This window comes from Tursiops truncatus, chromosome 8 (assembly GCF_011762595.2).
Source record: "Tursiops truncatus isolate mTurTru1 chromosome 8, mTurTru1.mat.Y, whole genome shotgun sequence".
NCBI classification, from domain to species: Eukaryota; Metazoa; Chordata; class Mammalia; order Artiodactyla; family Delphinidae; genus Tursiops; species Tursiops truncatus.
The window spans coordinates 11,971,115-11,985,863 of record NC_047041.1 but is presented as its reverse complement, the minus strand read 5'-3'; the positions used below and the strand labels follow the sequence as shown (position 1 = coordinate 11,985,863).

Genomic DNA, 14,749 nt, shown 5'->3' with positions numbered 1-14,749 from the left:
ATACTTTGTATTATTTCAGTTATTTTAAACCTATTAAGTATGTTTTGGGCCTAGAACATGGTCTGTCTTGGTTAGACTTCCATATGCACTAGAAAAAAATGTGTGTTCTGATGTTGCTTGGAAATGTGTATTTAAAATGTCAGTTAGGTCAAGTTTTTAGTGTTGGCCAAGTCTTTACATTGTTAACAATTTTCTGTCTACTTGTTCTATCAGTTACTGAGAAAGGGGTACTGAAGTCTCCAACTGTAATTGTGGATTTGTCTGTTTCTACTTCCAGTTCTATTAGTTTTTGCTTCTTTATCTTGAAGCTCTGTTGTTAGATACATACACATTGAGGATTGTTATGTCTTCCTGTTTGAGCTTATCTCTCCCTGTCTAATGGTTTTTGCAGTTATCTCTAACCAGCTCCCCAGACCCCTGGTCTAGAACCAGCTCTTGTAATGGATTTCGAGACCCTATCCCACTGATTGTAGAGTTAGGGTAAATCTAGTCACCTAAGGAGCAGGTGATTTGATTCAATTCCTGTTGGTAGAGCTACCTTATTACTTCTTTTACCTAGACCCATTGCTCAAAAGAGGTAGCCCGAGGCAGTGGATCTGCAGCAGTTTTTTGCCTCCTTATTTCATGCCCAGCCTCACATCACCCTAACCCTCCCCCTCCTTCAGGCAGTGAACCTGTCTTGAGTTCCTCTCTCTCCCATGGAGTACTTTATTTTCCTTTGCCTAACACGAACTTAACTCCTGACTGCTACTGCCTGATTTGGACCTGGGGTCCAGTGGTCCTGTGGTTTCAGTTGTATGCTTTGTATTTCTGTTCAGTTTCTGGTCCATGGAGATGTCTGTTATTTTTGAGCCTTGGTATGTCTTCTTGCAATTCAACCCTTTCATATTTTATCCATTTTACTCTGTATTTGGAGCAGAAGTGCATTAAAATGTGAATATATGGAGCCATATTGATCAAGGTTTTAACCATATTGATAAATGTAGATTAAAATAATTATTTTAACTGCTGTGTGGTATTCCATTATATGACTAGGTATCTTTATCCATTTACTAGGCAATTTTGACAGCACTTGAATTTAAGAAATAGTGAATTGAAACAAAATTCTATGATTCAAGCCTTGATGAAAAACTATATGGAAAATACTAAGTTCAGTTTCAGATTCTTTGCTATGCATGAAAGATGAGAATAAATCATTCTGGAGGTAGGTGAAATACAGAAGCTTGAGGAAGACAAGTGGGAAACATCTATGGCTTAAGCTAAATAAGAGAATGAGCGCTGTGATGGAAGATCACAAAGAGAAAAGGGAAGAGAATCTGGGAGTGAGTTTTGAGTGCTACCCAAGTGTAGATGGTAGGAAGAGAACCTGTAAAGAGAGATTGAAAGGGGACATTTGAAATGTAGAAAGGAGAAGAGAATTTCTAGAACGGTATTCATTATTGCAGCAAATCATTAAGATGAGACCTGAGAAAGAATGATGATCTGAGAACAAGACCTCAGTTCTAATTTCCACCCTTGCATTCACCAGCTAATAGACTTTGGGCTAGCAAACTGGCCCTCTATTACTATATCTGTAAAATATGTAATAGATGATCTCTACGATCCTTTCTGCTTCTGAAATGTGATGTTTATGTGTTTTAATAAGATATTGGTGACCTTGAGGAAACTGTTTCAGTAAGAGTGTAAAGTCCCAGCTGTAGAATGCTTCGGAGATTTCTTTGATATGCCATGATATGATACCATACCAGAGAGAGAAAGCATACCATACAGTAGGGATTAAATAACAGCAATCAGATATTTGAAATGTATTTTGAATCCTTCATAATGCCTTGGGAAACAAAGTAAACTTCGTGAATGTTTTTCGTCTAGTTATACTTAATGATTTGTTTCAACCAAGGGAACCATAAGAGATTTTTCATGTTTTATTTGTTGCCTTCCTTAAAGAGAGAGATGTATGTATTAGAGATTTATTTTGGAGTAAAATAGCTTTATTTAGAATAAAGACTCCAGTTGATTCAATATGGGTCTGCATTTGAGAATCAATAGAGTAATAGAATTGTTAGCATAAGACTACTATAGGCCACCTGTGAGCACACTACTGGGATGCCCTTAATCCCATTGTGGTATATGTACCTGCATAAGATGTAAACCCCATCATTTTTCTCTAGGACGCTCCTTGAGGTTGTGAGCTGCTTCTTTTATGGATTTGGAGCCGTGAGGTCCAAATGTGCGAGCTTTCTGCCAGCTCAAAGCCTTTGGTTCTAGGCCTCCTTTAGTCTTCCAGGTTCCTAAAAATTATGTAAAATATTTAATGTTCATATTATTTAGTTAGAATAGTTTTTAAACTAGTTAGAGCTGAAAATGAGTTAACCTTTAGTCTCTGTCCATCTTTGGGTTTTAGGTTTTGTCATGAGTTCACCCTCAGACTAAGATTTACAGTAGGAACATTCAGTCTTTTTCAAGTAGTGTGCCAAGTCTTTATTCTAGCTTCATAGACCTGTGATTGATGGTGATTGATGAAATGCTCCGAGCTATCTTAGGAATCAAGAGTGAAAATGGGCAATAAGAGAAAGGGGCATACCTCTCCCAACCTGCCCATCACGCTACTAAAATCTGCTCGTGTTTCTGTCACATCAGGCAGGTGTGCCATGGACAAGGAACGGCTAGTGTGTGAAGGCTTACTTATGTGCACTGGGAGTAGAGCTGCCCTACCCGAGCTCCACTAAGCATGGGTTCATTCCCCGGTCCCCCCTTTGTTAGTGCCACCTTCAGCCCCACCCTACCAGTAGCCTGATTTTTAACTGCTCACGATTAAAAAACCCTTAAAGTTGAAAGAAGCTTTTCTCCTCGTGGGTGTTTTTATTTAATAGGAAGAAAAAAAAAAGCACAATGCCAGTTTGCCTGTGGGTAGTGTTCTTCACAAGGTCTCAGCTAGCATTTGGTTCCCATTTATCATTCTCAGTTGCCCATGTGGTCATGCTGGCCTTTATGCTGTGTGTAGTAAATTTTGTTCTTGTTATGATTGATCATTTTCTGTTAGGAGACCGTGGGGAATGCTATTCAGAAGCTCTGAACACAAACACAGACAAATATGTATTACAATTTAACATTTGCTTATTGCAGTACATCCTTGTCAGTAATATCATCCAAGGTAGACTTATAGCATTTTGCCCACTTCAGAAGTGAGACTTATAGATATTAAATATTTTTTAATAATCAGATAGAAGTACTGACTGGTAGAATATAAATTGAGATCATTAATTCTGAAGACTACTTAGTCATCAGAAATCATTTACCACTTAAGACTATAGCTTTGGGAAGAAAAAAGCCCTTTACCTCTTAAGACTATAGCTTTGGGGCTGATGCTAAGAAAAGCTCAGATAATACAGAATATACAGATATAGTTCAGACATAGTTTAGATGAACTTTTGAATACTGAATAAAATATCTAAGGTAGAAATTGGTTTCTAAAATTTACTGGGCATTTTGTAAAATCATGATTTCTTTTATCTACTGATTTGCCCTGCTTAAAGATAATCCAAAGTAAGATACTTAGGAGTAAACATATTATCTTAAAATCATGATCTTTACTTATGTAACTTTTAGGGGGACATATTCAGTGTATATAGTGAGTTATAGTGAGTCACAACTCTAATGCTGTTTCTTCATTTTTACAGCATAAAGAGTGAATAGTTGTTATCCTAGTCCGTATCCAAACTTTTATCCATATATAAAACCCTGCTGGATTTACCTGAAAATTAATAAGTAAACATTGCTTTTAAGATTAAATAAGTGGAAAGCAGGTACAGGGAGCGGTAATGTCAATGGCCCAAAATAAATTTGGAAACTTACGTAGGAACGAAATCATGAAGGGCCTTTTCTAATCAATTGTATTAGTTTTCTGCTGCTGTAACGAATTGCCATAAACTTAGTGGCTTGAAACAATATATACTTATCATGTTATAGTTTGTATGTGTCAAAAGTGTGGGCCCAGGATGGCTCAGCTGGGTTCTCTGCTGAGGGGAGCCAAAATTTTGCCTACCACAATTATGTTAAAGAGTTAGGGCTTTATTCTGATGGGTCTTGAGTGATTTTAAGTAGAGGAGTGTTGTAGTCAAATTTGTGTTTTATGACAATGTCTTTGGCTGTGATATAGACAAGGGTCAATTGGGGACCACCCTGAAGTCTTGGGAAACCATTTGAAAGAGTATCATTTGAAATTCAGTTATAGATAACAGAAGCCACAAACTAGCTATTTTAAGAAGAAAGGGATTTCATACAGGGAATAAGGTGCTTACAAAATCTTTGGAAGGGCTGCCTCCCTAGGATTATCCCTAGAGCAGTACCGCAGAACTAGCCCACCAAGGGTACTGCTACCTCTGCTAGCATCAGATAAGGGGAGACTCAGGAAGCTGCTGTCCCTGGTGCTGGATCACACCACCTTAGCTGTGATCTGGAGATCAAGCAAGCTGCTGCCAAGGGTGTTGACTCCAGGAACACACTACTTGAACCACAATCTGGTAATTAGGAAGCCTCTACCCAAGCTGTTCCCACTCCATGTCTGCTAAATCCACTATGTCTCTCCCCAGGGCTGTTGAATGAGATTGATGGTAGTTAAATCTTACCTGTAAAGGAGTGTGGTAAATGTAGTTTTCAGCTTTGCAGCACAGAAAGGCATTCTAGGAGGAGGCTGAAACAAATATTGAGGAAAATTACCCAGCTTATGCATCCAAAGAAAGCTGTAGCAATCCAGGTTATTAACGATAGTGGCTTGAATTTACAAGACAGGTGGGCAAGAGAGATGAAGGTAGATTCATGAAATGTTTAGGAATAGAATTAGTATGACACGGCAAGTGATTGAATGGGAGAAGTGGAGAGGAGAGATAGGAAGGAATCGGGATGACTATTCAGTTCCTGGTGCCATTTGCTGAGATAAGGAAGACTAGAAGAGAAGATGGTTGGGGAGTAGCAATGAATTATTTCTGGACATGTTGATTTTGAGAAAACTATAAGACCTTTTAGAGTGTCCTAATTTATAGGTCATTTAATTTGTAGATAGACTTGACCAATTGCAGACTAGTTTCTGCACAGGGACCATATTTTGTGTAAAAATATGTTTGTGCTTGAGATAAATTCAGTTGACTATAGTGTCAAGTATAAATAAGTCTAGGATCATACAGTTATTATTTTAAGTTTTAGTTTTATAGTTAACTAGATTCAGGGCTTAACACTAGTTCTTTAATCCCATTGTTGAGTAGTGTTTTTCTTTTTCAGAAGGACTCATGGGTGCCCTGTTCCCTAAGTTCTTGTTTCAGAATATTTGCTTGTTAAATTTATTTCTGAAAAAACTTGGTGAGGTATAATATTCCTGGGTCATACTTCCTAATTTACTTATTCGGTAGGTAATGTGTTATTTTGCTCCTGTTTCTTTCACCGGTGCTGAAATCTCCCTTTTCATCTCATTCTGCTGTTTATCATTTACCTTTGAGCTCCTGTTTTATTATATTTATGCACTTATTAATTTCTAGACCTTAGAGTATTTGTGGGGCATTTTCTTTTCATTCAATTACGTTTTCTTTCAGATTGAGTTCTGCCTCTGCCTTTTACTTAATGTGTTTCTCTCTTTTATTCCTTTTGCAGTGGTATGTGCTTGGTTGCCATTTTGTGTCTTATATTCTTGCTTATGTATAAAAGTGGATACCTCTATCTACACCATCTCTTTACTGAAACATAGTATAAGTAAACTCCTTGACCCCTTTGCCATTGTTCCTTTTGTCCCTCCTGGGCAGAGCTTGAGAGCCTGGGGTATTACAATTCTGTCTCCTTTTCTGTAGTCTGAAGGGAAAATATCCGTAGAATTGGGTTCAGCTTATTTGACCCCTAGGTTCTGCTGTCTTTTCCAAGATTTTATTAAATTATCATAACCTACTTTCACTGACTTAAAGGCATATGCTAGGAGATTGGGTGAAGGAAAGATACCTTTGGACTTTGAATCATTTCACTTTTTCAGTTTGCAGCCTTGGAAAATTTCAAGGCCTGGTAGTTTTGTTTTTTGTTTGTGTGGACTGTTTTGTTTCGTTTGCCATTGCTAAGATCCTGACATCCTGGCAGTGGGATGTAGAGACTTCTGATCCCTAAGGTGTTTCCTCAGCCTTCCTCCCAGCTGACTCCTTACCCCCCAGCCCAGTTTGCTCTAAATTAGGAAGTATTGGTCAGTACGCTCAGGATTTTGTTTCCTTACCTTCTTTCTGCATAATGGCTTCTGGGGGGTGAGTTAGGACCCTTGCTTAACAGAACCACATGGTACAGAGCTTTTGGTTCCTTTTAAAAGGTTATGGCAATAAGGCAGTTTCCTCTTTTCCTGTATTAGTTGCTGCCGGTAATATTTTACCCTTTTAAAAGAATACCATTTGGGGCTCAAGTCGTGGGAGAAGACAATTCTATAATCTTTTTCATCGTACCATCACCTTTTCCAAGAAGTCCTACCTAAGAAGATTTCAATCATATATTTTCTTAGTGGTGTGTGCGTTTTAATAATGTAAGTCCCAGACAGCAGGAATGTAATGTTAATCCTTTTTATTTGCATATGAACTTAGAACTTACCAAGTGCTTGCTCATCTGTTATTTTATATGATTCTTATGACTGTCTTACAAGGTAGGAAGGGCAGACTTATTATCCCAGTTTTACTAGTGAGAAATCTGAGATCCAAAAGGATTGAGTGAGTTGGTAAGCCACACAGCTAATTATAAGATGGAGTCAAGACTCTGAAGTCAGGTCTTCTGACTCCAAGGCCAGTGCTACTTTACCATACCTGCTACTCCCTTTCATGGACATGATTACTTCCATCCCTGACCACAGATGTCTTACTACAGCTTCCGTGCTCCTACCAACCTTATTATAACACTGATTTAACCGAATCAAAGCCAGTAGGGTGGGGAACGTGGCGGGGGTAATCTTATGACCATTGTATTCTGATCCCGAATTAACCTCAGTATATCTTGGTTATAATAAAGCTAATATTAGACTTTTTCAGCATTTTCCCCCTCTCTGGATTGTAGGAAACTGCTTAGCTTTCTCAATGAAATCAAACCTAGATCCTCCAAGGCTGGCAGCGGAGGCAAGATTTTCCACATGGGAAACTTGTCCTCCTGGGCCCTAGTCTCACCTCTATAATTCACTTCCCTCTTGGTGTCTTTGGCTGTTTATTCCTGCCTTGATCAAGGAACTTGTGTCCCTCATTTACCACTTCTTTACAAGAGCGTATTCTTGACTCTTCCACAAATTCCTTGTGTTACAGTCGACTAGGCTAGGCTGGAACATTCAACAAAGCATCACTGAAAAAGCTGAGTTAACAGCTAACATACAACTAGATGTTTTTGTTTGTAACTTATGCCTTCCCCAGGGGTCGGAAACTGCTGGTCTACGTCCATCTTCCCATCTGTTACCAAGGAACGCATGCTTAGGTATCTGCCTGCCTTGATGCTGGTGCCCAAGCAAGCAGGCTCCACAGAGTGATTAGACTTCTCTCTATAATCTTTGTAGTGTCTACTTTTTTTCTAGGTTCTCCTCTCCTTTGTAAGCTGATTCTTATATAAAGATTAGCAGCAGGCATGTTGGCCATCTTTAGGAGAGACTCTTCCCAGATACACAAGAACGGGGTTTTACTGTGGCCTCAAAAGGGCAACGATTTCAGGGCTTCCCTGGTGGCGCAATGGTTGAGAATCCGCCTGCCAATGCAGGGGACACGGGTTCGAGCCTTGGTCTGGGAGGATCCCACATGCGGTGGAGCAACTGGGCCTGTGAGCCACAGCTACTGAGCCTGCGCATCTGGAGCCTGTGCTCCACAACAAGAGAGGCCGCGACAGTGAGAGGCCTGTGCACCGCGATGAAGAGTGGCGCCCGCACGCCGCAACTAGAGAAAGCCCTAAACAAAGACCCAACACAGCCAAAACTAAAATTAATTAATTAATTAATTTTTTAAAAAAAAGGGCAACGATTTGAGATCACAGATTCCACAATAGTCACCCAATAGGTAGGTAGGCAGGTAAGTAGATATAATATTAGACTAGGATATTAGAAAGATGTTGAGAATAACAGTGTAGTTTACCTATAGTTCTGAAGAAGTCAGTAGTTCATGCGCTAGTGGCTTAAGTTGTCACTGTTTTGTTTTGTTTTGTTTTTTTATCCTCCTAGGTATCATGAACTAGTCACAAAATATGGGAAGTTGGAGCCTTTGGCAGAAGTGGACCTGAGACCCCAGAGCAGTGCGAAAGTAGAAGTCCACTTTAACGACCAGGTGGAAGAAATGACCATTCGTCTGGACCAAACAGTTGCAGAACTAAAGAAACAATTAAAAACTCTGGTGCAATTACCCACTAGCAACATGCTTCTCTACTATTTTGACCATGAAGCGCCCTTTGGCCCAGAGGAAATGAAGTACAGCTCTCGAGCCTTGCATTCTTTTGGCATTAGGGATGGAGACAAAATTTTTGTGGAATCCAAAACAAAATAACCTCCGCCAGCCTTGTGAGAACACACGCATTAGGACTCGCAGGGCATTTGTTCCCATGAGGTTTCCTTCAGGAGGGAGAAGTTTGCTCTGTTTTGTTTTATTTTGTTTTGTTTTGTTTTGTTTTGTTTAGGTTTCAGGGGGGCTTTGTATATTTCCCCCTAGAATGGGTAGGGGGCTGTTTTTGGTATTTTCTACCACAGATTCCTTCTACTCTGCCACCAGAATTGGCCACATCTCCAGTTTCTGTGCCCTCCCTCATGAGAGGGGACTAGGCAGCCACCGACTTCTTACTGTGTTCACTGGGATCTGTCTACTGCTTGGTCCTCAGGACCACTTAGGTGTACTTGTGATGATGGCGTGAACAGCATTGTCCCCTCAGAAGAGTATCTTGCACTTAAATCAGGAAACAAGGAATCTTTCCAGGAAGGGGCAACACATCTCTCTCCCAATTCCTCCTTTTCCCCCTCCCTCTCTCTCCTTTCCTTCTTGGGTTCAGTTTTTCATTTCGACTCGTGTCCATACATGTTTACCTTAGTTTTATTCTGTCCATAATGAACTTCTTATTTTTCAACTTGGGTAACGTTTTTCTTCATTTCTCCCTTTTTAAATAATTTCAAGTGTGTCACGCATTTGTCAGCCTGATTCTGATCTCAGGTACAGTTAGAACCTATAGCTCTGTTAGGGTCTGGAAGAAGAGTAGATGGAGTGTTAGAATTCCAGGAAGCACAGGCACAGCAGCCTGATCACTCTGTATGTAACTATCTCAGTTTTAATGTTCCTCCCACAGTTATATCAACCATTACTGACATGAGCTACGTCACATTCCAGAGTTCTTCGCTTTTTGCTTTTTGAATGTATTTCTTCGTATCTGTCTATCTTTTTCATTACTTTAAACTACTGGGAATGGAGGCCTGACTTTATGAAGAATCCAACAGAGCAATGGATATACGTGCCAGGAGAGCTGAGAATTAGCTAGCAAACTCTCTGTAGTGTGTATGAGGGAGTCAAGTGGGGGGAGTATGGGAGAACGAGTACTGTGACTTTCCTGCCTGTCATCATTGGAAGCTTTTGCTCTTGCACCTTGCATTCGAAGTGGGAAATTTTAATCAAAGGGAGCTTTGATTCCTAGTTTTTCCCTGGGATTTTGTGATGTCATAATTGAACAATTCTTTTTGTTTTACATTTCAGTTTAGTTGCCCCTACAGAAGAACAACTCTGACTAATCTCTGAGTAAAGTATAAGTGTCAAAACTTCAGATTTGCCTCCAAGTCATATTTTTTGCAGAAGCATATTTAAAGCACTTTCCTTTAAAAGGTAGTCCTTACCTGCTCTGAAATCTTTTTGTCTGTTCTTCTATTCCTTTGTTAATCAGTGTAATCTCTTTCTTTGATATATGTCTTTCTGGATCCACCATGTTTACAGATAGGAGACTTGAGAAGGACTTAGTGCACCTGGGGCAGAAAATGTGCACATGAAGTATTTTTCAAAGAATGTAATTGTTACCCGATTGAGTTTGACCTTTTGACCTTTGTTACATGATTCCGTCCCTCCTACAAATTCTTTAATTTCTTAGGAAATTTTTAGGTGACTCTTGTAAACTCTTCACGGATGCTACTTTTTAAATTGTCCTACGCCATGATAGCAGATGTTTATTCTCTTAATGCACTTCAGGTTCAGTATCTGTAAAGCCTTTGACCCAGGCCTGCTGAGTCAAATCTACATTCACTGTAACATTGAAAGTGGAAACCAAAGGGTTTGAGGAAGATGAATGATGCCTGTTCTCCTTTTGCTTTATCTTTCAAAATCATAAAATCATAAAAATGAGCGATGGAGATCCAGGCTGGGTATAGACAAGAATAATTATTTTGCAATCACATTTTCCTGACAGGTTTTTGGAAGTGGGAAAAAAGTGTGGCAACAGTGTCAGGAAGATTAAAACTGTGGATGCTTTTTGTGTACGTGTGCGTGAGTGCAGACGAGTTTGAGAGAGAAACAGTGTAACTGAGCTTTTGTCAGCCTGAGAAACAGATGCCCCCTTATTTTTTGAGGTTGTATGACCCCCGACTGTCCCACAGCAGAAAGCAGAGCAAACACTTATGCTTTAATCATCAGTGGAATGATGACAATTAATAAGATATTTTATATATGACAAAGTTTTATGAAATGCTTTTTTACTATTAGAGACCTGTTCCTTCTGCTATTACAGAACACAGTGCTCATCGACTGCAGGCATAATTCTCCGATTACACAGTTGCATGTCAGGGGAACTTCTCATTTAATTCAGTGGCCGTGGGTATTTTTAGGGCATTGTAATTGATTGTTTTAATAATTGCTAAATGGTTTTTGATTGAGACAAGATCTAATGCAATTACCGGTCTTTTAGAGTTACAGAACAGAAGTAAATGAGAAAAGATATTTGAGCATGTATACATGTAGACTGATTTGGGTGGCTGAGTAAAGATGCTGCTTTTGAAATAAAATTGGTGCTGTGTAGACACTTGTAACCAAAATTATTTTTATAACAGGTCAAAAAGAAGGAGAGGAGAGACCATGGACTTTTGAGTCTACAAGTTATGCATAATTGATTGTAGCTTATCTGTATTTTAATGTTAACTTCATCCAGATTCAGTGAGAGCATATTATTGACATTCATGAGGCAAAATCCTGTCATAGCCAGTATTACAGATACGTTGCTGCAGGCACAGTGTATAGAACATATCTTTTCTAAAATAGAAATTTTTTGTCAGTTCTGAAAAAGGAAAGGAGTAATAAAAGAAAGCCAGGTAAAAACTGAGGCATCATTTTCATGTGGGCATGTAGCTGCTGACACCACAGTGGAAATCAGTTTTTGAATTTGAATTTTTGAAATATCCCAGATTGCTTTAAAGAAAAAAAAAAGTTCAGAGTCATATATCTTTTTTTATTATTGAAAGTTTCTATTGTTTCTGCAACCTATCACCACCATAGCCATAAATACATAAGAAAGCAGCAGATATTATATAACTCTTGTTCCTTTAAGACCTTTTGGTGAAAACAAGCCCAAAACATGAGCTATGTGTAACAGAGCCGAATGTTATGATGCTATGTTTTAAAAGTTTGTTTACTTAAAAAGAAAAGTTCAGTTCTAACCAGATGTTTCAGCTATGATGCTAAATCAGCAGTGTTACGAACAGGGAAGGCTTGTTGCACAAGGAACTATCACCATTTGAGGCGCGCAGGCGATAGTTTCACGAGCGCGTGTGTGAAGGTGGCTTGCTCCGTGGGAGGTGCTAGGCTCCAGGGCAAATAAAACAAGAGTACAGAGTAATAGATTGTTCTAAGCAATGTCATTTCTGTTTATGAATTTGATTTTTCCCCTCATTTCGTGTTAGATTGACATGCAAACTGCTTTCAAGAACACCCAGAAGCTCTCTGTGTTACCAGGTGTGTTGTGAACACTATTTTTCATAGGTGCTTCCTTCAAATATATGTCCATTGTAGTGATGGAGAGGGACTGGACTCTCTCAGGCTCTTTACTTGCCAGTTGTCTCCTGCAGTTCATGGAAATATATATTTTATTTTAGAATATAATTTAAACATGAAGGTCTATTCTTTGCACTTTTATTAATATATATATATAGATATATAGATAATCTTTAAAAAAAATTAAAAATCTAAAAGTCCACTTTCTCTTTGTGTTCTGATTTTTTCCTGGAGTCGTGGTGCATGTTTATTTTTATACAGCAGAAATTCAACATCAGTGCTGTGGTTGAGTCCTCTGGGGAACTGGCCTAAGCTGGTAAAAGAGTTTGACCAGCTTAACAAACTTAGTTGGCATCTTGCCAAAGTTAGAAATTAAAACCGCAAAACAAAGGTTCATAGGAAATATGTTATTGCCTTTTTGTTAGCAAAGTTTTATACTTCTAACATGCTCTTTTAAGGATGAAAACCCACCTTTGAGCTATTCGGCATCCCCGTTTTTGAGTAAGAATCTCATTTTGATGAATTAGAAATTTGCGACACTTTTTCACGTGACGTTTCTTTCCTTTGAAAAATAGTTTTCTCTAAAAATTAGGGTTTGGGGCACTTGAACCGCATCTGCTTATCAGTAATTTCTTGGTAATCTGTTATGAATTAACCTTGTACCAAGACCTAAGGTCCAAGAACTATATATACTTTATTACTGTATTTAGAAGACAGACTCTATCAAATTCTTTCTCAGTGCTTCAGAAGTGTGTAAGTATCGCGATCTGTTTAAATGTAAGATTATTTCTACCTCTTATTCAAATTTCAAAAAATTATAGTTTTAACCTCTGTGCTAAGTTCTGTTTAGTATTTATTATGAGGGTCTCTGAGTTCTTGCAAGGTAGACATATGTCAAGACACCCAATACCCATTGGACTGAAAAATGCTATAACTTCCACCAGAATGCATGTAAAACAAGGAGGTTAACCCTTGAAGTCACATTTGTCTTTCCAGCTCTTCTCTGGAAAAGAAGTTATCTGTGTTCTCCAACTTAGACTTAGGATTTCAGGATTCAAATTTAGCCAGGTAACTTTTAAAACGCATAGGTCATGATAGATATTAACATGAGTCATTTCATCTACTTTTAAGTTTTTAATGTAACTAAAATTTAGGAATTCAGTTAATACATGAAAGGGATAGCATACCATATTATATCTCCTTAAAATATAATGAATTTCTGAATCCTTTTCCTTCAAAAATTTGAGAATAACACTAAAAATGGGTAGGTTTTTTTTTTTTTTTGTAACAAACTGATCTCTTAAGATGTTCAGATATATATACTTGCCTAGACATATGAGTAGAAAACGTGTGAACATCTTCTGCCTTTCTTCAGTGTGGTTTAGGCACCTGAGCAATTTGCTTGCGTTCTGTTTTAAGGCACACATATCAAGAGGGGAGTAACAAACTCATAATCCAAGAGGGAGATGAGACAAAAGCAGATAGGGTTGCTGGTCGTGTGAATCAGTGCCAGGGATCCAGGCTTATAATTTTCATGCTCGTGTTTCTTCTAAACATTAACAATGAGCGTTTATTATCAGCCAGGGCCGGATCTAGATGCTCTACCTATATTAAGCCCTTTTGATGTTCACAATATCCCTATGATTCAGCACTGTTAATTATCCCCATCTTCTTACTTGTGAGGCACAGATAGGTTGAGTAACTTGCCAAAAGTCACACCGTTGATAAAAGACAGCAGAGCTAGGATTCAAACCCAAGCAGTCTGGCTGCAGTTGAGAGCTGTACTATACTACCTGCTGCTAAGGTTCTCCCATAGCCCTCCACAGTCACACCATTAATGTTAGTCTTTATGTTTCACTAAAACACTAAAGTGAGATGTTCCTCCACATTCAGTTACTAAATTGATTTGCTCTATAACAAAATCACTGATGCGGCTGATAGCTCTAAATCCAAATTGAAACTTGTCCTCATGCCATTTTCAGAATTGTAACACTGTGATTGGTGTATATCCATTGTCCTCCCTGCTCTCCTGGGAGGAGCCAGATTGGACACTTGTCATGGGTGCTGTTGACAAGAAGAAGTGAACCTGCAATATGATGCTGAACACCGGTCACTTGGTCTTCAACCTGACGACATTCTAGAGCCTTAACGCTTTGTTTTCCGTGAACAACTAAAGGTGAGACAGGTCACTCAGTTTTGACCCAGACTTTTATTAAGGAGGCTTCCGTGTTCAAGTGAACTTGGTGTTTATAGGGGGAGAAAAAGTAGATAATCTAATGCAGCCCATATCACAGGTTTTGTTACGGGAAAGGTTGAGGCTGTCACTGTTACTGTTCCTCTTTAAAATTCAAGACAGAGCCTTGTGAGGAATATAAATATTGCTTACAAAATAGAGGAGGCAGTTTATCTATTATGGTCTGTGAGATCTAGGTCTGCCAAAAAATTACGATGCAATTTCAGTTTACTGAGTCTTTCACAGACTCTTCACCCTTGAATGCTTCTTAGTCATTATAGGTAATACAATTAAGGTGTTAAATAAGAATGGGAATAAGAGGAGGCAGACATTAAAAAATACAGTGTTTTCTGAACTACCTGATACATTTGAGGGCAGATGTAAGCCTTATTCCACTATTAGAGAATACAACTAGGACATTATGAATTGCTTTGGTTGTGTTAAAATTTTGTTTGGTTTATAGTTTGTTTACAAGAAGACATCTTTTAAGAACCATTTGTATTTCATTTTAAATACAAAACATTCACATGATTCAAAAATC

The 14,749-nt window shown here is 38.6% G+C and overlaps 1 protein-coding gene across 7 annotated transcripts in view; it reads left to right on the top strand.

Moving 5' to 3' along the window:
- TBCEL (tubulin folding cofactor E like) overlaps positions 1 to 14,749 on the top strand; it is an 82,100-nt gene that overhangs the window by 66,744 nt on the left and 607 nt on the right. For 5 of the 7 annotated variants that reach the window (XM_073808071.1, XM_073808067.1, XM_073808069.1 and 2 more), the window contains one exon: positions 8,195 to 12,177. In XM_073808071.1, the coding sequence (XP_073664172.1) occupies positions 8,195 to 8,513 (319 nt within the window). In that variant the 3' untranslated portion in view covers positions 8,514 to 12,177. Of the gene's footprint in view, positions 1 to 8,194; positions 12,178 to 12,685; positions 12,729 to 12,971; positions 13,044 to 13,957; positions 14,152 to 14,749 lie in introns of those variants that run through there. The other 2 variants (XR_012333291.1, XM_019941751.3) reach the window with 2 other exon arrangements.